Below are 23,797 nucleotides of genomic sequence, written 5' to 3' on the forward strand. Positions count from 1 at the left end.
TAGAAAAAGGAAGTCTACAGTTTGGCCTGAAGGTGGCGCCAGAGGAAAAGCCATGCAGTTTGGTTATTATTCAAAATGGTTTATGATCTGCAAAGTGAAATCTCAGACTCCGTTTGTCAGGCTCAACTCTACATTGTCAGGTTTGACTCATCAGTCCAAGCTGCATTTCATCAGCCTCGGGTGTCTGGCTCGTATAATCTCAGCTGCAGGGGGGACAGAGGACGTCAGTACCAAAAATCCCCACAGTCATCCATCAAATACTGCAGCCTGGATAAATGTGTTGGACTGACAGACTCATTGCCATAAAAGCCGCGCCACTAGCATGGCAAAAAAAAAAACACTGTGAAATCAAATTTAAAGGCAACTGAAACAAAGGAAAATACATGATTGATACGAATCTCACTGCTTTTCAAACTAGTACTGTCGTAAATTTAACACCGGCTCTTTTTTGAATCAGATGTCTGACAAAAGCGCATTTTTCTCCAGCGCTGATGAGAGTGGTGTGTTTTGCTTTGTCTTTTCCCTTTTAGGTTGTATACATGTGTACGAATACACATCAACTGTACACAAAGGATAAACTGATATTGAAACAACCCCCTGTAAAAAGTGGCAGGAAAAAACAAACAAACAAAAAACAACATTTAAGTCTGGAGGATCGCTGGATTTGCCAACAGAGCACCGACATTCCTCACCAGCGTCTTCTTGCTTTTATTCATATTGGTTTGTTGACTGCGGTGTGAACAAAACTCCCGATGATTCAAGCGGTGTTGCTGTCGGCTTCCAAATAGTTCAGCGAGAAGAGATTTTTGCAGGGAAACAGGAAAGGCGGAGGCGTGGGAGCAGAACTGGCGGCGGTTCATTCACAGGCCAGCTTGCTGTCAAAGCTCGATAAGCCGATGGCGAAGGCTTGAAGAGCACACATGGGGTAGTTGAAGTCCAGGGTGAAGATGTCTTCGGCCACTCTGCCGAACTGCATGACGATGTAGTCAGCTGGAGGGAGGAGGAAACAGAGAGTCAAGTATTAAGTCTGCATGAACATTTAAAAGTGTGAAAATGTATTTTATTTACTTCTATGGACTAATTATATCTATCTTTTTTGTCAAGTGTTTTATTGAAAATGGAATGCATAATGGAGGAAAGGGACTCAGTTTACATATTCAATTGAAAAGGGAAACAAAGAAAATACAACAAACAGTGTCCAAAATAAACACACACACACACACAAACACACACACACACACACACACACACACACACACACACACACACACACACACACACACAATAAACACACATATCTTCATACGTATACCCGATCACCCTTCCCTCCCTTCCCTCCCTCCCCTTCTGCTCAGTGTGTACTATAACATGTCAAAGGTTAAAGAGTAATGAGATTGTAATTGGGACTGTTTCTTGGGTAACAGACAAGGGACAGCCAAATCTTGTTAAATTGTGATTCTCTGCTCCTCAAACAGAACCTTATTTTTCAAGGTGAAGGCTGTCAGTCATTTCCTTGAGCCGCTGCTTGAAGGTAGGAACCTCCTTCTTCTTCTGAGCTCTAGAGATATCTATATCTATACACAGAGAGAGGTAACTTACGGTCATTGTCATGAACTATTTGAAAGTTCTTGACCGAAGCTTGAGTGACGCGGCCGTGGAAGTTCAGCACATAAGACTGGGTGTCATCGTTCCACACGGGGGCCTTGTTATGCAGCTCAATCAGGTTGTCCAGTGAGTGATTCTGCCACCTGCTCAGGAGGCTCTCCTGCTCCTGTAATAGTTATTTTGAGATGTCAGTTTGAGTACAGATGCACAGAAACACACTAGGTTGTTAAAAAAATGATGCACTGTCAAAACAGGATCACATTTCAGGACCGTCAGACTCACATTTTGAGGCCTTACAGGGACTCTTTCAAAGTTCATGTTCATGCCCGGGATGATTACAGTCATCTTACGTGGTCCTTTGAATCCCAGCACGTTGGTTTCCTGCCCAGCGGTCGAGAGAATGAGACTTAATTTTATGAATGAGCTCAGGATGAAGCGAACACATTAATAGCTTGTGTGTGCGCGTGTGTGTGTGTGTGTGTGTCTTTGTCTCACACTCACATAGCAGATGGCAGCCAGCTCCTGTCGCGTGTTGCTCTCCTCCAGCAGCGCTCCGGGGTTTTTGCAGGGATTGGTGCCGTTGTCATACACTGTGAATTTGGTGCCCATGAGGTTGGACCTGGTAGAATACAAAAGCACTTTGATTGACTTTGTTACCAAATAAAAAAATAAAATACACGTTTAGGCAATAATAACTATTAAGAGCTGCTGTTAAGTGTCTGGAAAATGAAAATAAGTGATATTTGATCATAGTTGTGCCACGTAATGTATAATAAGTCGTTTCTTTCATACAATCAGCATTTACTATAATAACTGAAATGCGGTTATCATCTTCTTAATTCACCAAGACTTTCAAGTGGATTTAGGCAGATGTTAGTACAGCGATGTAGAAGACAATCCAGGTTATAAAATGAGTTTAAGAAGTGACCATGTAGCCCCTCCATGGACTAAGACAGATCTAATAGAAAGTGTGGTCTTACCTCAGTTTACCTATGAAGCTCTCTCCCTCTCTCGACAGATCAGTAGCATCTACTGAAATAAGGTAGTTGGATGTCTTACTCTTCTTCCTCTTTCTTCCTGCCAGCAAAAACACCTGAAAAGAGACACTGTGATGTCATTATACAGTATCCATAATGTCCACGATGGGTTTCTTATTAAGTGATGGATATTCAAATATTTATGATCTTTTTTTGTGTGTGTTTTTTCCTTTAAACGTCTCCAAGCCTCACCCTCTTGCCATCCTCTCTCTCCATGTGCATGAAGTAGGTGGGGTAGAGGCCGCGGTCCATGCCCTTCTTGTCCCTGGTAATGCGACATTTGACGCTGTTGCCACGTGGAGCCGGACGCAACACAAACTCCTCTAGATTGGTGACATCGACTAGCGAGCTCTCTGCAGTGGGCGATCCGGACGTCACCACCTCCTGGGGTAGAATCAGTACATGAACTTTGTATACAGTGTTTGGTGCTGGTTGAGGAGTTGTGTACTGTTGTGTAGTGCTGGCAATGTTAGGATGTTAATTGTGAGTGAATTTATTGGGCTACTCACTGAAACGTCCTTGCCACTGGCGGCGGAGGATGGTCTGGTTGTGTCTGCGTTGGGGGACAGAGAACGTGTCCGCTCTTCCTCCGCGTCATCCTCGTGCTCGCTGGCTTCATCAAAGTTCATACTGCCAGACAGACCTGGTAAGGGACACGAGGCAACAGTGAGCTTTAATGTTTAGCTTTAAGTCTTTACCATTTTCACACTGGGAAGCTTTTTCAGAGAAGACCAAAAAAAGGGGAAATGAAACCCAGAGGCTCTCTGCATATCCCCAAATGTACAAGAATCCTAAACACTTCATTTCATTTCCTCACAAAGTTTTTTTCATTTGGCATCAAATTGTCCCATAGGTGTATTTTACATCATTTTGGTTCAACTATGGTCTTTGATGTGTGACAACTAATTACTGAAGAACTGATGTAAGAACTGATGCAATACTTGAGATGATAAAATCGTGCATTACACTTAATCATAAATATAAAAGGAGTGTAGTGATAACTCATCACTCATTTTATATTACTGAGAATATTAATAGAGTTATTGTTTTGAACACAGGGGAGATTCATATCTGTAACTTCATAGCGAACAAGGAATCAGAAACAAATCCTTGTGAATCTGAGCGATTTCCACGCTGCTTTCTATCTGGCTGAACAACACATTATTCTGTTAAACTGCTCATCACTCACCTCACCGAAAGTTCACATTTAGCTAGTGGCCTCGACTGGCCCCACCTGTCACAACCTATGCATCCAGGGTCTGATTAATGTCAAGAGATGAGACTGACATCCCTCCCATGGCTCACATCTGTGTCCTCATGGAGAGACAGCTCTATGCAATCATGCAGTCATGCAGATGTAAAACCGGCCCAGCTGACTGCAGCTAGTCTGGACTGCTTGAGACATCTGTCTCTTCATTGATAATTGGATTTATCAGCCAACTCTTGGCTGCAGCTGTACCCAATTTGAATGCACTGTCAGAAGATGACAATGATCCAGTGGTACGGAGAGATGTCAGTAAGCAGAGGAAACTGTGTTGCAGTATTTAAGATATGTAAAACGTTGGCGGTAAGAACATTTTTAACTGGGATTAAAATGTAATTTGTAGATTAATTGCTTGACCAGAAGCAACATTAATTATAGTAATGTGGCTGCTATAAAATGATATGTTGCATAATTACTGGAATCCAATCTTTAGCTTTGACGTGTATAAATTACAGTAATTTTGGTTTTGCTTCTTAAGGCGCACAAAGCATTTTCCATTTGGCAGACAAAAGAGCCATTATGGCCTCAGACACCTCTGACACCTCCTCCTGATACCAATCACCTGGACTAACATATCCTGGGCAGGTTAGAGGGTGTGCGGGGTAGGAATTGGAAAAGATGAATAATGGGACAGGCAGCACAGCCAAAAACAATATTTATACTGGGTTATTTGCAAGAGACGAACCCTGGATATGCAGCAATCCCTCAGAGAAAGTCAGAGCCATCATGAAATACAGATTGCAAATGTTAGCCTCCCTCTAACAGTGACTCCAGGGCTCCAATTAAAACACCAAACAAACTTGTGTGAGCCAGTGGGTTATGAAATCAACCATCTGGAAATGTCAGAGAAGACTCTTAATGGGCTAAGCAGCAACCTCTCTTAACACACAAACTTTAAGCTACCAAATAAAACCAAAAGAGACACATATCCATATCATAATTACCTCACAGGGAGTTTCAAGTTTTGCCCTCACCTTAAAATACAGGTTGTGATTGAATGAGGTCATCAAATATGTATCAAATACGCCTCAAAATCTGAATTCCTTCCGTTTCCTGAAGGCTTGGGATAATATCAAGAGACAGGGAGCCAAAAATACCTGCCTCAACTCCTGAGGACATAAAGTATGCTAAACTGGGGTGACATTAACAATGAGGCTTTGCATTATTGAGGAGGACAATGACATTAACTACTGCAGTGTCACGTCACATCGTAGAAAAAAAGATGATTTTTACCAAATAATAAATTCAAAATCAACTAATTTCCTCCAACATGTGGACCAAAAGTGGCTTTGCGAATCTAATTTTGAACTTTTTCTGTAAGTTAATGTGCATTTAGGGTGGAGAAAGTTGTTTCTGCACCACAGCAGCAGGTGGATTAAAAAGAAAAAGTACATAACCCACTCGGGTCATATCTTCCATAAACTTTAGAAATCCCTGCCCAGCTGGCTGGTGTAGTGTAGGTGGTAGTAGCTATAATGAGGCCATAGATAAGCGCTGCAGTGTGAACAATTCTCCGGCCTATTATTAAATGACCCATTTCTCACTGCGTCACCATCAATCACGCCACTGTCTGCATCCATATTCCATACTGCAGCAAGGGAAGGCTTGAAATTCTGGGCATGTCACAAAGTCTGGCAATAAATGCTAATCTGGAGTGACTCAGAGGTATAACTGCATTAACTCAGAGTGCATAAATACATTATACACTCTCAGAGTTCAGGTGATTGATTGTCAACCTGATATGAAAAACACTCTCTTGTCATTCCTCGAAAATTAGTAACACTTTTCAATAGCTTTTTTGCCAGGCAGTGTATGTCTAGGGGGTGATTACATTATAATTATGCAAACATTATAATTTTTGAGGAAAGTATTAACTTTCTTCTAAAAACACTTAAGCAACAAGTCTGTTCCTTCTAAAACCTAATCTTTGTTCTATCTTTATTCTATCCCTTGTTCTAAACTCACACCTTGTTTCTGCAGCAGTTCGTGGATATCTGTCTTGGGCTCCAGCAGCGTCTCAGTGTCTCCGTCCCTCTCGGGCTCCTCCGTAGCAGCAGGAGTCTGAGGCTTGGACTGGGACTTGGGCTGGAACTGGGACTGGGCCTGGGGCTGGCTCACCGACAGGATTTGAATTTTCGTTCCCATATCAGGGGCTTCTGATCCCAGGAAAGCTGCTGGGCCGTCGATACCTACGGCAGGAAAAACAATCAGTAGTTAATGAGCCTGTGTTGTGATAATTACGCAGCTGTGTTTGTCTGTGACTGAGCTGAGTCGTACCTGAGTCATCACACTTACTGAAAAGCTTCACTACAAGTGCCTTAAACAGACTCTATTAGGTCTCTGGTATTTGATTGTGTACACTTTATTAGGCTGCATGTGCTGAGTTGCTCTTCAGGCTTTTCTTTATTTAGCATATACCTGTAAGCTTCACCTGCTGAGAGACAGTTAATTAACATATTTTTATGTTTAAAATGATAAGATTCTGTCTAAAAAAGTAAAACATTGAACAACCATACGATTAAAGACAATGCACAAGCTACATCTAAATTATTATACATTTTGAAATTGACATACTACTAATTATCACAGTATTCATTTTTGCCATGTAAGCTATCATTAAGTGACCTGCTAAAAATCTCAGCAAAGAACACACGTCAAATATGAACATTGGTGTGTGTGTGTGTGTACAATGCAGTAATATCTACTATCATTCTGCCTTTAATATCTGATAATAATCTGGTAATACATATTTCTTGGAGACAATATGAAATGATACTATAAAATGGGGCACCACAAGTGTTTTTTATCTTTTATCCAAAAAAAAAAAAAACCCCACCAAGCTGATGTCAGTGGAACATTGAACATGACATATTTGTGCTGTTAAGGTTATATAATGTGTTTTTAAAATAATATCTGTTGCAATATGAAGTCATTGCCCACTTTTTAGTGTGTGGAGGAAAGATTGTTTGAAGATGCCTGTGTGGTTTTACATGCCTTGAGAAAAGAAATGTCCCTCATGAATGATGCAAAAATGATGCAACGCAAACAAGCGACCAGTGTTTCCCTCTTACCATCCATGATGACATCGTTGATGATACTGAGTTGAGACTCCACCAGCGGGGCCTGCTCCTCACCACGCCGTGTCCTGGAGCGTCGGGGTCGAGCCTCTGTGTTGGGCTGGACCATCAGCGGTTCCTGCCGCTTCCTCCGCTGCTTCTGTTCCAGCAGCGCCCTCTGTAGACCAAAATATGCGTTAAACTAAAACACATTTAGAGACTTGCATGGCACCAAACTGGGAAATCACAGCACAGATCATTTAGCCAAACTGGAGAACATCAGCTTTATGAAGTGAGGGTAATTATTACATCTGTATGCATGATGAGATACAGCTTGTAATTTCTGCTATCAGTGTGTATTGAAAATGGCGAGAAGGATAACATTGAAGATAAAGTCACAGGTGTGAGCTGTGTTATCAAAGTACAGCTGATTACATTGATTTCGGTCACTACTTTTAGGGGTAATCAACATGAAGATCTGGATACTCCATTAAATACTTGTTAAGCTATCTTTCTGACCCGCCTACCAGCACTTCCATCCCAAGAGCCCCTCCACGAGCATAGCTAAACACCAATCTAAACGGGACAAGTCATTTTAGTCACACATCAGTATTCTGTTTCTGTAAACCTCCTGAACATCAGAGGGAAGTGGCCTGAGCCTGTTAGGCAGTGGTATAAATCTTGCATAGTGACATGATGGAATAAGTGACTGAAAATGTGAATAATTTACACGATAGATAAAGCATCCTTCAAACTCCTGCACAGGGAACACTCTTCATTCAAGTGATAAGCACTGTGATAAACAACCACACTTCATCGACCGTGTGAATGAACAGTACAGGTTATGTTTTGTGAATACTGAATGACTCAGTGAAGCCAATACAGAGGAGGGGGGGAACATCTATAATAAAGCATCACAATCCTGCCAAAGCATGCACTGAATGGGTTCACTGAAAAGCCAAAATGATTTTCGAATTATTATTTTCCATCTTGTATTAATGTTATTTTTTTTCTTTTTTAAAAACATTGTTTTATGCTCCTTTTTGGCTCTTCTAATGTGAAACACTGTAGTTGTAAAGCACTTTGAACTACATTTCTTGTTATCTCTTGTTTCTTGTTGTATTATGACTATTATTATTGTTGTCATTATGGTTGATAACTGCTCAGAATTGGTATATACAGCAGTGTGGTATAGTAAGGGTTGGGAATTCACACTAGTCAAGCTTCATCCACTTCACCCCCCAAGCCCTTGTCTCTCTGGTCAAAGCAGGATAGATTATGCAAGCACATTAATTAGCGCGCCGAATACACAACAAGTTCTGTTTAGTGATGCTGTTTAGTGAGCTGGAAGAGACCAGTAGGCCTTGTCCCATATTAGACGGAGCAAAAAGCTTTCATAACTCATTAGTCATCCAGTTAAATACTCTGAAAATGTCTCAAAATCTGCAACAGCAACATCAACAACTGGATTCATGACATATGAGTGAAAGGTGGATTGAGGTGATTTTTTTTTTTTGGACCAGCATTATAAATAATCAATTTCCATGGGTGTAATGACCAGAGCCATTATTCACTGACAAAGGATGAGAGAAAATAGCCATGTGACTCTACTATGATCATGAGCAACATACAAAGGTACATTTTAACTATGTATGTATGTATGTATGTATGATCTTTAATGGACAAGCTCATGATAAGCCTGGGAGCTTCATCATTCAGACGTGGGTTACTTATCATATCAAAAGACTCTTTTATGAGGACCGGGATTTGCATTCTCTCTTTAGTGGCTATAAATAAAAGCGACGACTGAATAGAACATAAAGCGGGATTATCATAATTGACATTATTATTGTTAAAGTAATAAATGGATGTGAAAACACTGCCAAATTTCAGGATGCACAACAATGGTTGGTTGGTCAGGGTAGAAAACAGACAACTGTAGATGGAATGCTTACTGAGCTCAATCTCTTTCCTGGTAGTTATACATTTCTTGACAAATTTTACAGTATAAAAACTTTATACTGTGTCTTTAAACATAATATTTAAGATTTTCTTTTCTCAAAAGTTATTTATTCTATGTTTTGTCAAGGTACTGGCTATTAAATTAAGTAAAGCTGCATCAGAAACAACTTTTTTGACTGAAACTGATAGACTGGTAGTTCCACACGCTAGACCAAATCTTTGTACTATCACAGTCTGACCAGTATGTTTTGTCTTCCCTCCCAGTGAGCTATTTTAAGGCAGTCCATTGTAGTATCCCATTCTCTGATAAAGACTCAGGACTTGGAATTATTTAGACTAGGGTGTGACGCCATGTAGTCATTCAACGTTCTTCCTGTGTCCGTCAAAACATGGAAAGAGTGCATCAAATGTATAAAGCATACGTTGAGTTGATGAGACTTATAACATATACGTGTGCGTGTGTCGTTGTAAATAATGTGTAAATAATGTGTTAACAATAACGTGACCTACATGAGATGAAAAAAGATGAGGTCATGCATGCACAACATTCACAGTATAGTAATTGAGTAAAATTGTCAGTGAAACATTGTTGTCTGGATTTTTCTCTCTTATCTCCGGAAGACAGATTGGAAAAACAGTCAGAGAGGAAGACTGGATAATCAACAGCCACGTACACTTTGTATCACTCATACAAAACTCTTCAGACAGCTGAATAAAAAGGAAATATATCAGAGAAAGAAAATATTAAAAAGTTACCAACCCGTTCCATTGACATCCTGATAAATCGTAAGCCAAATTTAACAATTTTCCCTAAAGTAAAAACATCCCTGGTCCCATCTGTCTTCAGGTCAGATGGAGCTACATTCTCCCCGAAACGAGCAGCACTCCCGCTGGGCAGAGCTCTGTCTTCCTCTCCCTCATTCCTCCTCCTCTGGAACTGAGTTGACGATCAAAAAAGAAAAAAGAAAAAAAACCCCAACAGCCTCCTCTGCACTATGTGGTCCTCTGACATAAGAGGGGTCTGTCTCTCAGCCAAATACTGAACGCTAGTGTGTTTGTGTGTGCATGTGTGTTTGTGTGTGTGTATGTGCGACCACCGTTGCTAACTGAATAAGCAGTCATTAGCGCTACAGCAGAAAGGGGAGAGAGAGAGAGAGAGAGAGAGAGAGAGAGAGAGAGAGAGAGAGAGAGAGAGAGAGAGTGAGAGTGAGAGAGAGAGGGAGAGAGAGAGGGGAAGGGGATGATAGAAGCTATGAGGTGCACTCAAAGTGACATATGGTCACATGAATAGTTTTTATTTGACTATTTGATATTAAGGTGGGTAACATGTAAAAATGCAGTAAAAAAGTGGATTTGAACTTTTATTCTTTAATTTTTTTTTTTTTTTTCATATTTCCATAACCTACCTCTGATCTCCCTGCTGAGCTCCAGTTTGAGTTATGTAAGAACACAAGACTCTCAAGCGAGGCTGTTTCGACTCAGCTGAAAGTGTACGGCACAACCGAGCCACAGAGGAACCATGAGACACACACACACACACACACACACTAACACACACACCACTTACAAAGCCAGGCACCCCCACACTAAATCCTCCCCTCGCTTTGAACTCACCAATCTGGCCCTCCTGTTTCTTTCTGCCTAATGTGTGAGATAGCGGCGTACGGCTTCAAGCTTAAACCAAAGCTATGCACGCCGCAGCTTTACAGCAAGGTCGGGTTTGGGATCAAACATCTTACAGAGACTCGTGGGAAGGAAGGGGGGAAAGGATGAAGAGAGAACAAATGTGTGACAGAAGAAGGGCTCTGTCAGGTAATGGTGGGATAAAGAGAAACAATCCAGCTTCAGGAATGAGTAAGCATTAAATATTCCAACAGCTCGGCAGGTGGAAGAAGAAGAGATTTCCAAACCGACGACATTAATCATTAAATTGCGCAACCGGTGCAGTGATGTCGAAGCTGCTCCTGCCAACAGCGGATGCCACTGGGAGACACCAGAGTGGGAGAATATGGGGTCATCTCTGCTCTTTCACTTCACCAGACCAGAGCAAAAACCTCAGCAGTTTCACAGATTAGACCTCAACTTAAAAACACCATCTATTTTTGAGTTAGGAGACTAAATCAGATGAATGCTGCACCGTAATTGTGATTTAAGACACCAGATGTTCTTTTGAAAGACCCTAAATAAAGTGTGAATTTATTTGTGAATTGAGTTTAACTACCAACCTGTTTTTCCAGTTTCTGCTGCATAAGACTGGAGCTGTCATCTTCAATGCCGCTGCAGAGAAAAGTGGGAAAAGGTTAGAGACTTAACATTAATCTCTTAAAGCATCTCTACTATACATTGATTGTGATTTTCCTCGTTATACCAGTAGGGGTCGCCAAATAATTTTTATCATGGATGGACTTTTATCACTGCAGTGACATTTAAAACCAGTGTTGGGGAGTAACTAGTTACATGTAAATGTAACTGTAATGTGTTACAGTTACTGAGAAAAAATGTGTAATTAAATTAAAAATACTTATGAAAGTGTTGATGATTGCAAAGGGGGTTACATTGGAAGTCAGACCTTTAAGATTTTCCTCAGGAGGGTTTTTTCCTAATGTTTTAATATTTCACATGTTACTGAATACATCTATCACTGTTTTTAATTCTTTGACCCTGGATAAAACAATAGTGATCTTTTAGCCTAGAATCAAATCAAACAATAAAAAAAGGTAGAAGCCGACTTGACTTTCTGAGTCTTGGCATCTCTGAAAGTTGTTGACAGTATTTTTAGTTTCGAGACAGAAATAGACAGAGAACAAGAAAGAAAAAAAAGGACAAGGCTCCAGCTAAGAGGATCCATTGTAGTCTGGGTCCTCTGGGCATTCATCCCGGACACCTATCTAAAGGGACCAGTCCCATGTTGCTTAGCTACAGTGAGGAGAGAGAGGGGAGGCCAACAGCAGGAGTCTGTACTGTCAGACACCTACAGTATCTCTACTCTTCTCTCTGTCAAACACACTCACTCCATTTCTCATTGTCTTCCCTCTTTTTTCCCCCCGTCATAGAATATATTAAACGTCACATGCTCCGGTGTGCCGAAATAGAAAAAAGGATTAAGGATATAGAATGAGAAGTCTTTAAATCATGCTGCCTATCTCTCCATCAGGTAAGCTCATCAGATATCTGACTCGCTCATCCTCCTCGCTATTTCCATCTCCCTTAGTCGCTCTCATATGCTTTCCACTCATGTGTCGGTGACGATGATGACACACACACACACACACACTGCTTAAAGCACCTCAAGCTCATATTCTGAAGGACGGACGCTGAATGCCAAAATGAGTGCCGGAAACACATCTATATCACGAAGCAGACACACACACGCTGTAATAAAGCTGTGTTACAATCGTACCAGAGTGTCATATCATAACTCATAAATCCTTCTCCCTGGTGAGTATTCCTCACTGCTGACGCTGGCAAAGAGATGGGTTCCCTTGGAGGCCATGATGGTGCAGGTGACAGAGAGAAGGGCTTGAGAGTGAAGAATGATGGTAGGTAGGGATATCAACCGAAATAATTCAAGACCAAGTAGAATCGAAATGTCTCCCATTGAACAATATCTGCAATCGATCATTTTTGTATCCAGAGCTAGAAAATATGACTATCTGTATGGATTTGCTCACAGTCAATCAATGTAAGTGTTCTTTGATTTAATGTGACATGTGATTGGCCCAGTGCCACAGCAGCTACAACCGGTCTGTGGTGGTGAAGTCTCAGTGAATTTGAGTTCAGCAGCCAAGATGCCACCTAAACGCTCTAAAGTGTGGCTTACACTACACACCTGTTACGCCAGACAAAAGCAAGTGCACAAAATCTGTAATGGGTATCGAATGAAGTACTCAATTCAACATTTTCCATTAATTATATAAGAGTGTGTGTTCTTCCAGGGGAGGCAGACCTCCTTATAAAATCCAACCACCATAGTCTCTCATAAATCTGTGGGAAACACTGCCATTGGTATCAGTATGACTTTAAGGATACTTGGATTGGTACTGGTATCATAGTTTTTTTAAAGGATACCCAGCCCTCAATGGTAGGTGATGGTTTTTAATGATGATACATTTATTACAGTAAAGAGGTAGGTGAAAGCTGTGCAGGTGGGCTGAGAAGCCAGGTGGGGTCACCATGGATTGTTGCGGGTGTGTTTAGGACACCTGTGTGGATTAGATAACTTCTTCTAGAGTTGCATTTTTACCAAAATACTCCCAGATTTACAATACAGTTTGTCTCCAACTAATGAGATAATGGCCAATAGTCTGTGAAGGGCATTAACAACTGATTAAAATGTTTGCTGAGATTTCCCATCAGGCTGTGCCAGTAATGCTGCTGTTTTCTACAAAGCATTCACAGTCTGATAATGGTTAAAAATGCACCTCCCTGAGTTTCCCTGATGAATTCAACCTCACACAAAATCTTTTTGTCATCATGTTATAACCCTGGGGGGAAATTTTTGTGTGAATTTTGTAATTAAACTGTGCTTCAGGATATTTTTCATATAAAAGCTTCATCATAGTAGAGCATGTGCAAATATATGCTATTCATTAGGATTGTCTGTAGCCTGGAGAGCAATCAAAACTGATTAAAAAGTTGAAGAGACACAGCAAAGAGTCTTGACGCAGTCTTGAAGCGGTTCTAAAAATGTTGTTAATAAATATGTGTAGTTTATGGATAAAAAACCTTTGAAAACGCATATTTTCTTGCTTGTGCTGCATGATCAGTATGGTTTTCTTTATCATACAGGAGCAGAGGTTAAATTCAACCTCTTGTCCAGTCAGTCCATAATCCTCTGTGGACCGGGTAATTTGACTGATAGATTGTGGAAGAAGAAGGTTTGTGTGTGTTTTTTTGTGGGGTGGGGGTGTGTGTGTATTGGTGTTTACCTTGCTGTTGAGTTAGAGGAGAAGCTGGCAGAGCTCGAGGGCCTTCGGGGAGGATGGAAATTTGGCACCAAGGCAGCGAGAAGCACAGGAGAAATAACAGAAAAAAGTTAAGAAACAAGACAAAACAAATATAACACGTAATCTAGGGGACATTAATAACACTCCATACACTCTTATACTGAAGCACTGACTGGTTTGAAGCTAACAGTGATAATGCAGTGTAAAAAAAAAAGTGTTATCGGAAAATCCTCAATGTGTTAGGGGTTAGGAGCATGTCCTCAACACACACACGCACGCACACACACACGCACAGGGCACCTCGTCACAGCTGCCAGTGATCAATGTTTCATTAGTCTGTCACAGCTTGGGTGACAAGAGGAGGACACGCCACTGTTGTCCCCTCCTTGTGTGTCAGACCGGCGTAACCATGGAGATTTCAGCTCCGTCAGCGGCGCACCTCCACCGGCATTGATTAAAAACCTGCAGCCGGCTTCTGTGTAATTGGAGGCCTTACTTAGCACTGTGCTGTAGAGATTTACAGACTGCTGCACGTCAACATATCTATTAAAAGAACATTTGTGGAGGTAAATATGATTTTAAATATGCCTGAAAATTATTTTAATAGCATAAAAATAATGGTAATGTTTCCTCTTCAAAGCCTGGTGTGTGTTTTTCCTAAACTGGACAAGGATAAGCACTCAGGTGGTTTAAACACTTTCTAATCTATCAAGCAGCAGGGTTAGAAAAAGCAAGTGTATAAATAGTAATTACTGTCCATTACACCGCTGTTCATTCACAGTGAAAAAGAGGACAAGTTGACCAGTGACCTCTTTTCAGATATTTAAGCTATTTAAATGAAAGAAAAAAAAAGATGCATGTCATTAACTGGAGGGATCCTATTATCAGAGCTCCGTCCATTTTGCCCATTGTTCGTTTTAATTAAAAGTCTTCCACTCCGCCACTTCAAAAAGAGGAATTTGAAAGTTGAATGAGCTGAACTTAATTTCTGCCACGGGCGATTCAGCTTTTCCAATGTAGAGAGGACACAGAATTTAAAAAAAAAAAAAAAGGAGGACTGATAAGATTAAATGCTTAATTCCCTCCGGGGGAAGAGACAGAGAGAGAGAGAGAGAGAGAGAGAGAGAGAGAGAAAGAGCACCACCAAAATATATATAAATGAATTAAAGAGGGATAAGTGTAGTAGCTCCTCTCTTAGAATGAAACTAGCTGGTGAAATTTAACTTTTCGCCTATTAAGCTCCCTTTGCTCGTTCTGGCACAGGTTCTGCTTTTAGGTCTGAACAGGCACAACGGTACCAAACCTGCCAACTTCTCCGTGACGACGAGACTCCGCAGCAGGAACATAGTCGTTACTCCCAGCTGTTGTTTGGTGAGGTGTAATTACAGCCTCAAACCCCCTCCCCACCCCTTAAAAAAAACACATATTTGCATGTTTGTTTGTTTTTTTAACATTTCTTGATGTGCTGAATATTCCAGCTAAATTCAACTTGTGCATTCGTGACCTTACGAGGTGCTGACAGGTGAGTGTTTAGAGGTGCTAAACATACCCACATCTTTTAATCTTACATATTTCTACTTCTTTTGTCTTCCTTAACCCTTACATACTGTTTATTTTTTTACATTTGACAGCTGTAAAAACACTGTAAAACATTTCTTTTACTCCTAATGTCACCAGCAGTATACAGAAATGGAAATAAAAAAGCATCATTATTTATATTTTTGTGCAGCTGATACACATTTTTAAATGTGCAAAATTTAAAGAATCAGCATTAAAACATGTTGTACTCATCATATTCTATAAAATGTTCTCCTGGACCATAGAATAGTGATTGTGAATGTATTTTTCTTCCATAAGATTAATCAAACAGAACATTTATTAATGACTGATAGGGAATTTATGAGAGTGAATTGGTGTAGAGATTAATTAGGAGTAAGAAACTGAACAGTATGTGAAGGTTTAAGCTCCTCTGTCAACGCAGGTTTACACAGTTACACATACAACGTTTATAGGTGAGGTGTGGAATTCAAGTGATTATGCAATTAGCTTTTTCCCAAACTGGATAATTACACTAATTCAGGATCTACACATTTCTGAGTGTTGCCAAAGAAAAAAAAAGACACTTTCACACTTTTTCAGCTGTTTCAGTAATCAGCTGGAAGGATATTCTGAGCACATCCTTAGTTACATGAGTGTTCCCATCAGGCAGCCAAAAAAAAACAACAACCCTATTAAGACACACACACACAAACACAAACACACACACACACACACACACACACACACACACACACACACACACACACACACAAAATCACCAACTCTGGTTACAGCACAGTCACAGCCTTACACTCTGAATAAGTAACGACATGGTGGCAGAAACATGAGCAAGAGGCACACATCTTTGACGGCGGGGTCAGCCATCCAGCCGGCCAGCGCAGGGATTAAGCAGTGACTCGGAGGAAACATTATAGTAGTGCTGACCTGCTTCCTGGCACGGGCCATCCTGCAATCTTCCCCAAAAAATCAACACGGTTTGCAGAAACTAAAGAAAGGAACTGGTTTGTCTGTGTGTCTTGATAGAGGAGCCGGTTCTTAGAAGGCACACAAAAGACATCTCAAACAACCTCTTCTAGCTCTAACACTGTCATATACGGGTCAATGTTGTGATGCAACCCAGTGTCAATTGGTGTTACCAGTATTTTTTCATAAAAATGTGATTATATACAGGAAACTAAATGTGAACTAAAATGTATAATAAATATAATCTTCTTTTAGCAATGCAACACTATGTTTTCTTTAACATATTTTACATCATTTGTCAAAACTTATTTAGAACAAATTGTTGTTTTTAGGATACATTGTGCTCAATATTGACAAAATTCTTTATAATTCAAATGTAGAAATAATCCAAAAATCTTCCTTATCCTTTGATGTTTTAAAAATGAAGTAATTATTTGTATAAGTACACTTAAATACACTGTAGGTGGATAAAAAATATCTAATATGTATCATTCTTTTGTGGTTACGCCATTTGACATTTTCAGGAGCATTCAGTCTTACTTTTGGTTAAAAAATGGTGCAAATGTAATTTCAAATGACATAAAACCAACAAATATACATTAACAAACCTGATGCTGTTCTTGAAACTTTTAAGATATTTTTGAATTGTTCATCTTGCTAACCCTTATTTGTCCCTGATCCATATGCATGTGTCCCTGTGTGTGCAGCTACCTGTACGACCAGCGGCTGTAGACAGGCTGAGATCCACCGTTCTTTACAGTGTCCATGGATGCTGCCTCAGGAATGCTAGTCCTAGTCCGGGGGCTCTCCTATCTATACAAGTATCACAAAAATATTCATTTACACCCTGAGCCTGGAGCCTGGAGTCAACTCTGCAGTGCTATTAAACAGTAAGCCTCCAAGATCTCCCTGCTGTTATGTCACTGAGGCACAGAGTAGCTCCGTCCCACCCAGGGGAGTGACAGCTACTATAGTGCCGAGGCGAACTGAGGTCGGAGGCTTGGACCTGTTACCATGACTTCGCACTTCATGCAGCTGCAGAAGGACTCAGCCGGGAGCAAGGGGGGCCATGAAATCGTTTTTTTTTTCACAGACTGTGTGTTAGGTAAAGTTACTTTAACACGTTTGTGCCTGTTCATGCTTTATATTAAAGGCCAGTGGCTTTCTAGCTTGTTGCTCTCACCTAATTTCTCCTAATTTTTACCAACTTTCTGAGCTCATTTCCTCATTTCCTCTGACTCACATATAACAAACCACAGATGCACATTCTGTCTGGCATCTTTTATACGCAATAGTGGGAATTTATTGAGCTTTATATAGCCTGAAATCGCCTCTAAAAATGAATACTCTGTCTGTTAATACTTCTGGGTTACACTACACACGCAACAGTTGGTGTGTGAGTAACATATTCCCGTCTGTGTTCCTCATGATACCGCTGATAAAAAAGCACATGTTGTTATACAAAAGGTAACTCAATAAACCAAAAAAAAAACCCTATAGATTACCCTTTCTAAAAACAGACACAGTGTAAAGGGGGGGACCTTAATCTAGTTGCTAGGAGACCAGAGCCTCCCAATCTTGTTGCTGTGCCTATTTGCAAGAGAGTGAGAGAGAGAGAGAAAGAGAGAGAGAGAGAGAGAGAGAGAGAGAGAGGAAAAAAGGAAAGCCACAGAGGAGAGAAAGCATGTTTGTGTATGTTTTTGTCCTGAGAGACGTAAAGCGGCGTATAAGTCGACACTGATGATAATCGGAGGGGGAAGGGGCGAGGGGAGGGGGAATCAATCACCACAGGGAGTAATTATTGAGCTCAAAACAAAATGATGGAAATAAGCTACAAGAGTTGTTAATAATACCATTTTCCTTTGGGGCAAATACGATGTACAAATACATCGATTAGACAGCTTTTAAAGAAATGTAAGTGGCTTTTTGACACTATAACTTAAAAGTCACGTAAAAGTTGCAGCATTCAACATGGAGAGAGAGAGAGAGAGAGAGAGAGAGAGAGAGAGAGAGAGAGAGAGAGAGAGAGAGAGAGAGAAAGAGAGAGACCCTCTTTTTTTCTTAAAAAATACCAGGGATGTTTGTTTTTTTCGTCTCTCTCTCTCCGTGCATGGGAAACAGAGCAGATTTACTCGGGCCAGCTGGCCGTATATGTCAGGAATCCAGTGGACAACCACAGTAAATCACATCCCAGCCACAAGCCATCGCTGCTGCTGCGGAGGTTAACCACTATACTTTTTTTTTTAATCAGTTCATTGATTTATATTGATCGTGTTACAATATACAACTATGATAAGCACTATGCTGCATTCGGTTGATTCATAGTTGACAGTTTAGGCAGAAAACTTGTTGGTCAGCATGTTTTTAAACTATGCTGACAATCCCTGAAAACCACTGATGATGATTTTTTTATTTAATGATGTATTATGTAAATAATGGTTCTTTGGGGGGGGGGGCTCCTGGGGCTGAAGCCTTGAATGTTTTGTGATATATGATTTTATCGATATTGCCTAGCCTTAATGGGGAGCTGGAGTGACTATTTTCTTGTTTCTAATAAGTACAGAAATAAATCACTACTTCTACTATTAATGTTTGCAGTAGTCATACAAAGCAGTAAAATGACATTCTGCACATGTCAACCACCTAGAAAAGAATCTGACCCTTGCTCTAGGCGCCCTGGATCTTGTCCACTCCTAGATCCACCCCTGCTCTTTAGGAAAGACTCGACTATGATAATTATTACTTTTGTGATTGTGACATTGATTGTACTCTGTGTTATTAAACTGCTCAAGTGTTATATGCAGAATTAAAGCTTATAAAATGATGCTTATTAGTATTGAAACAGTATTAAAGCAGGACTAGCGGATGTTATTATAACCTTGAAATCATGTCAGCTGATAATTTTAGGACTCCTGCTTTTTGACACCGTGCTGACGTTTAAGCAGTTCTTGTGTCGCTGTCGGGAAAACTGTCACTCCTCAGATGCGTCATTTCTCAAAGCAGACTCTCAGATCCGAAAGTGTTACAGTCTGCAGAGTGACTCAACGGTCACCAGTTTGAAGAGAAATGGAGTAAATATAGAAGAGAGCCTTAAATATGCAGTGACGTTAAGCGACGAGGAAATATATAACAGAGGAAGTTGGGAAAATGCCCCTCTTTTCTTTTTTTTTGGTTGATCATTACAAATGCTGAGCCAGCCATCTGTGAACTTTAACACAAACTGTCTGGGTGCATCTGAGCTTACGGCCGAGCGGCGTGCATCACAGCTGGTGTACTGATCGGGGAAGGAGTCTGTCGTTGTGGCTCACATTACTAACCAGACACATTTACAGAGCCGAGACCAGACTATGCCGTGTCGTTTTCTATGTAGTAGCTTCTTTATATTCCCTGAAATAGAAAGCCACATATTTATTTGTAGTGTAATCAACATACTATTGTCCTTGCCTTAAACCTTACATCCTGTTCATAATTAGTCTCTATACCTTATTCACATTCATAAATCCCCCATCAGTCATTAATATATGTTCGATTTATCTATAGAAAAAAAGACATTCACAATCATTATATCATGGTCCAGGAGAACATTTAGATTAGAATAGAAGAATATAACATGTTTGAATGGTATTTTTTGGTGTTTTTATACAAAAATGTGTATCAGCTGCACACAAATTAAAAGGAATATGCATTTTTGTATACTATGGGTCAAGGTCCAGCTAAAAGAAATGTGTAGATGGTGTTTTTACAGCTCTCAAATGTAAAAAATTGTCAAATTTGACCCTGAACAGTATGTTATGGTTAAATGGTAGCAGTGGTGTGCAAACTGATAAAAAGTTCAGATAGAGACTCTAAACTGTCTGACAGGAAAGGGTGGGAGCTACGATGGATTTTTATCTCACTGAACAATAAAAGTAGACGTCTGCTCCAGAGCTTAAAATAGTGTAAAGTAGCTCCTGTCATGCACACACACAAACACAAACACACACACCCTAATTTATCCTAAATTTGCAGGACTTCAGAAATTAGATTTGCCCATATAGGAGCAGGATTTGGTCCCCAGAGGGTTCCTGGTCCCATTAAGGGTTGTATTTATACCAGAAATGGTCCCAAAGAGATAACAAGAATGCACATACACACACACATGTGACCTGTATGTCCAACACCTGTTTGCATGGACATCAGAGGGTGTAGGAAGCACTATCATGAGGTATGCTGAGGTGAGCCAGTTTTTGTTTTTTGCTTTTTTTCCTGTATACATACATAGTGGAGAACACACTATTTACTCTGCTTTGAATTCCTCATAAACTGTATCTTGTATAGATTCCCTTTTACTGGGTTTAATGGCAGGCTAAAGTGTCAGGTAGGAATAGAGTGGTCTGATTCTGTTTAGAAGATATGGACCATCAAATATGTGACAACCGCCCCATCGTGGGGGTTGTTTGTCCCTGTGTGTCTTTAATGGGGAAAATCTTTCATTGAAATACAACAACCTAACACATCTCCTGCATCAAGAGAACATAAACAGGAAAAAACATTCCTATAAATGTTTTTTTTAATCCTTATATGGGTCAGTGACAAATAAGAGTTGGCAAGATGAGCAATTAAAAATATGTTAAAAATAGTTTTAAAAGCAGCATCAGGTTTGTTCAAATGAAATGACATTTGCACATTTTTTTAACCAAAAGTAAGACTGAATGCTCCTGAAAATGTCAAATGGTGTAACCACAAAAGAATGATAGATATTAAATATTTTATCCACCTACAGTGTACTTACAAATAATTACTTCATTTTAAAACATCAAATGAAAAGAAACATTCTGTATTTCTGCATTTAAAGTTCAAAGCATTTATACATATTGAGCAGGACAGATCCTAAAAACAACTGTTTTTTTAAATAAGTTTTGTAAAAATATGTTAAAAATCATAGTGTTGTATTGCTAAAAGTGGATTATATTTACTCCAAATTTTAGTTCAGAATTATTTTATATGTATGTAATCAGATTTTGATTAAATAAATACACCAATCGACACTGAGTTACATCATGTCACTGACCCATATAACAATATTCTGCATTTTCATCTCTCTGACTGCTCTGAGCTTTACAGGTGGAGTCTGGCTCTTGTTGGTCTTCCTGGCGAAATCCCTGCTCATTTTGCTCTCTAAAAAGAAACAAAAATGACTAGATATATCACATTATATATGTATGAAACCAACCCTGTTCTCCCTCTATGTGTATAATAACATACACACGTTTTATATTTTACCCTACTGGCTCTGATTATCTAATAGCTTGTTGAGTCAAGAGCTTAAGTGGTTTCATTTTGGGTCGTGACAAAAACAGATGCCTCACAGGGAGACATGTTCAAGCATGACATGCATACATCTCCTCCTTTTTGCTTCTCACGTCATTTTATTCAGAGCTTAGGAGTGGAGGCTGACTGTGGCTATGTCTTGATATCTTTTGTTATATATTTCTAGGTGATATATTGTAATTAAACAGAGTGCTACAAAACGCAATGCAATTTTACATATTTAGCCCGGTGGTGTAGCTGTAATTATGTTTTTTTTTAACGATTTTTACTCTCTGTGTAGGTTAAATAATTGAATAATGGCTGCTCTTACATCGGGTTTTACAGCGTTAGATGAGTGACATCCATTGGTTTTCCATTTAATCAGTGTAGTGGACACAATGCTTATAAACAAGCAAAGCTAAAACATCATTATAGCCTGTTAGCCGCTTCATCTGTGTATATGTGCCAGCTGCGGTGTGTTATAACAAGCTTGTTACCATTTAGATGCTAACATTAGCCTTTCCTAAAAAGTTGTGAAGTTTTTCGCGTGTAAGTTTTTTTTTCTCGTTAGTTTGTCATTCTCAAAGCTGCCGACATACAACAAATACACACACAATTTAACCCCCCAAAAAAGTGTATTGTTTAAACTCACCTAATACTGTAGTAACTCATGTTTATCCACGGTTGCTAAGGAAGATCAACGTGCCGCAGTACGCTCTTTTTCTTTTAATGTGGACGCTGTTGAGGAGAACTCTCGGTCCTTAGTTACCGAACACACGTAGAACGGGCGCTGCTATTGGTCGAGAGTTTATGTAGGTTGAAGCTGATTGGTGGATAATCTGGAGAAGGGGGTGGAGAGAGAGAGCCCCATTAACTGTGAATGTCTCTTTTTATTTTTCACTCTATCTTAACATATTAGCACACACACAAATAGCAAATGTGTTGTCGCAGGAATAACTAAACCAGGGGTGTCAAAAAAGCTGGACTACTGGATAAAGATAAAGATAAAGATAAAGATAAAGATAAAGATAAAGATAAAACTTTTATTGTTCCCACAGTGGGGAAAATTAAACGCTACATCAGCTCAAAAAGATATGAGGAAAAAAACAAATGTAACAATAAAATGAGGAGGTCCCCCCCCCCCCCACCCTGACACAATACAATTCTCTAAAAATAACAATGATTACCTGTTAAGGTCATATTTAAATTATTCATATATTGGACATTATGCAAAATATTGTCAATCAGCAGCTTAATGTGAAAAAAACTGAGATAATATTGTTGAAACTGCACTAATTTTTAGCATGTTCATCAGTTTTGTAAATAGATGGTTTATTATAGTAAAATTATATATGTTTTTTTTATTGTATATTATTTATAGGTTATTATGCAATGGTTTTACTGGTCCAGCCCACCTTAGATCAAATTTGGGTGTATGTGACCCTTGAACAAAAATGAGTTTGACACCCCTGAGCTAGACAAAAGAACAACAGTGTAGAAAGACAAAGACTGAACAGAAGGGAGTGGAGCCTAAATGGTCTGTCCAGGACCGGAATACAAACAATTACAGGTTCATATCAGTCATGCAATGCACACTATGCAAAATGTTGTCAATCAGCAGCTTCTGTGCAAACTAATCTGCAAAAGATTGCACTCATTTTTCTTAAGACATCTCAGCATGTTCATATTTGTTGTAAATAGATGGTTTATTTTAGTAAAGTTATATTATACATTATTTGTAAGTTTTACTGGTCCAGCCCAAATTGGGCTGGATGTGGCCCTTGAACTAAAATGAGTTTCACACCCCTGAGCTACACAAAAAGAAGGGTTAAGACAAGTAACCATGACAATAAGTAGTTACAGAAAGCCAATGAAGCTCATCAAGATGTCTTTCCAACAAAACTGGACCCATAATATTTCATTTCTGAAAGTATGACTGACATCCTAGAATATAAATCAGAAATATAATTATTTTTCACTCTACCTTGACACATGCCACACAAATAGCAAATGTATTGTCGCAGGAATAACTAAACAAATAGCAGAAAGGTTAAGACAAGTAACCATGACAAGTAATTCAAGAAAGCCAATGAAGCTCATCAAGATGTATGATTT

At 39.7% G+C, this 23,797-nt stretch overlaps 1 protein-coding gene across 2 annotated transcripts; it reads right to left on the reverse strand.

Moving 5' to 3' along the window:
* Positions 1-449: 449 nt before the first annotated feature.
* On the reverse strand, positions 450-22,359 carry tulp3 (TUB like protein 3). 2 transcript variants are annotated; one of them, XM_053313909.1, is made up of 13 exons: positions 22,335-22,359; positions 17,105-17,206; positions 13,853-13,894; positions 11,150-11,201; positions 6,978-7,140; positions 5,874-6,095; positions 3,152-3,285; positions 2,835-3,023; positions 2,586-2,698; positions 2,107-2,224; positions 1,888-1,986; positions 1,600-1,771; positions 450-990 (listed from the first exon to the last, which is right to left on the reverse strand). In XM_053313909.1, the coding sequence occupies exons 2-13, from the start codon at positions 17,158-17,160 to the stop codon at positions 857-859; spliced, it is 1,494 nt and encodes a 497-aa protein (XP_053169884.1). In that variant the 5' UTR covers positions 17,161-17,206; positions 22,335-22,359; the 3' UTR covers positions 450-856. The 2 variants fall into 2 exon arrangements, with proteins under 2 accessions (XP_053169884.1, XP_053169883.1); XM_053313908.1 differs by lacking the exons at positions 11,150-11,201; positions 13,853-13,894; positions 17,105-17,206; positions 22,335-22,359 and adding an exon at positions 9,685-9,802.
* Positions 22,360-23,797: the final 1,438 nt, after the last annotated feature.

Source organism: Scomber japonicus, chromosome 23 (genome assembly GCF_027409825.1).
Source record: "Scomber japonicus isolate fScoJap1 chromosome 23, fScoJap1.pri, whole genome shotgun sequence".
Taxonomy (NCBI): Eukaryota; Metazoa; Chordata; class Actinopteri; order Scombriformes; family Scombridae; genus Scomber; species Scomber japonicus.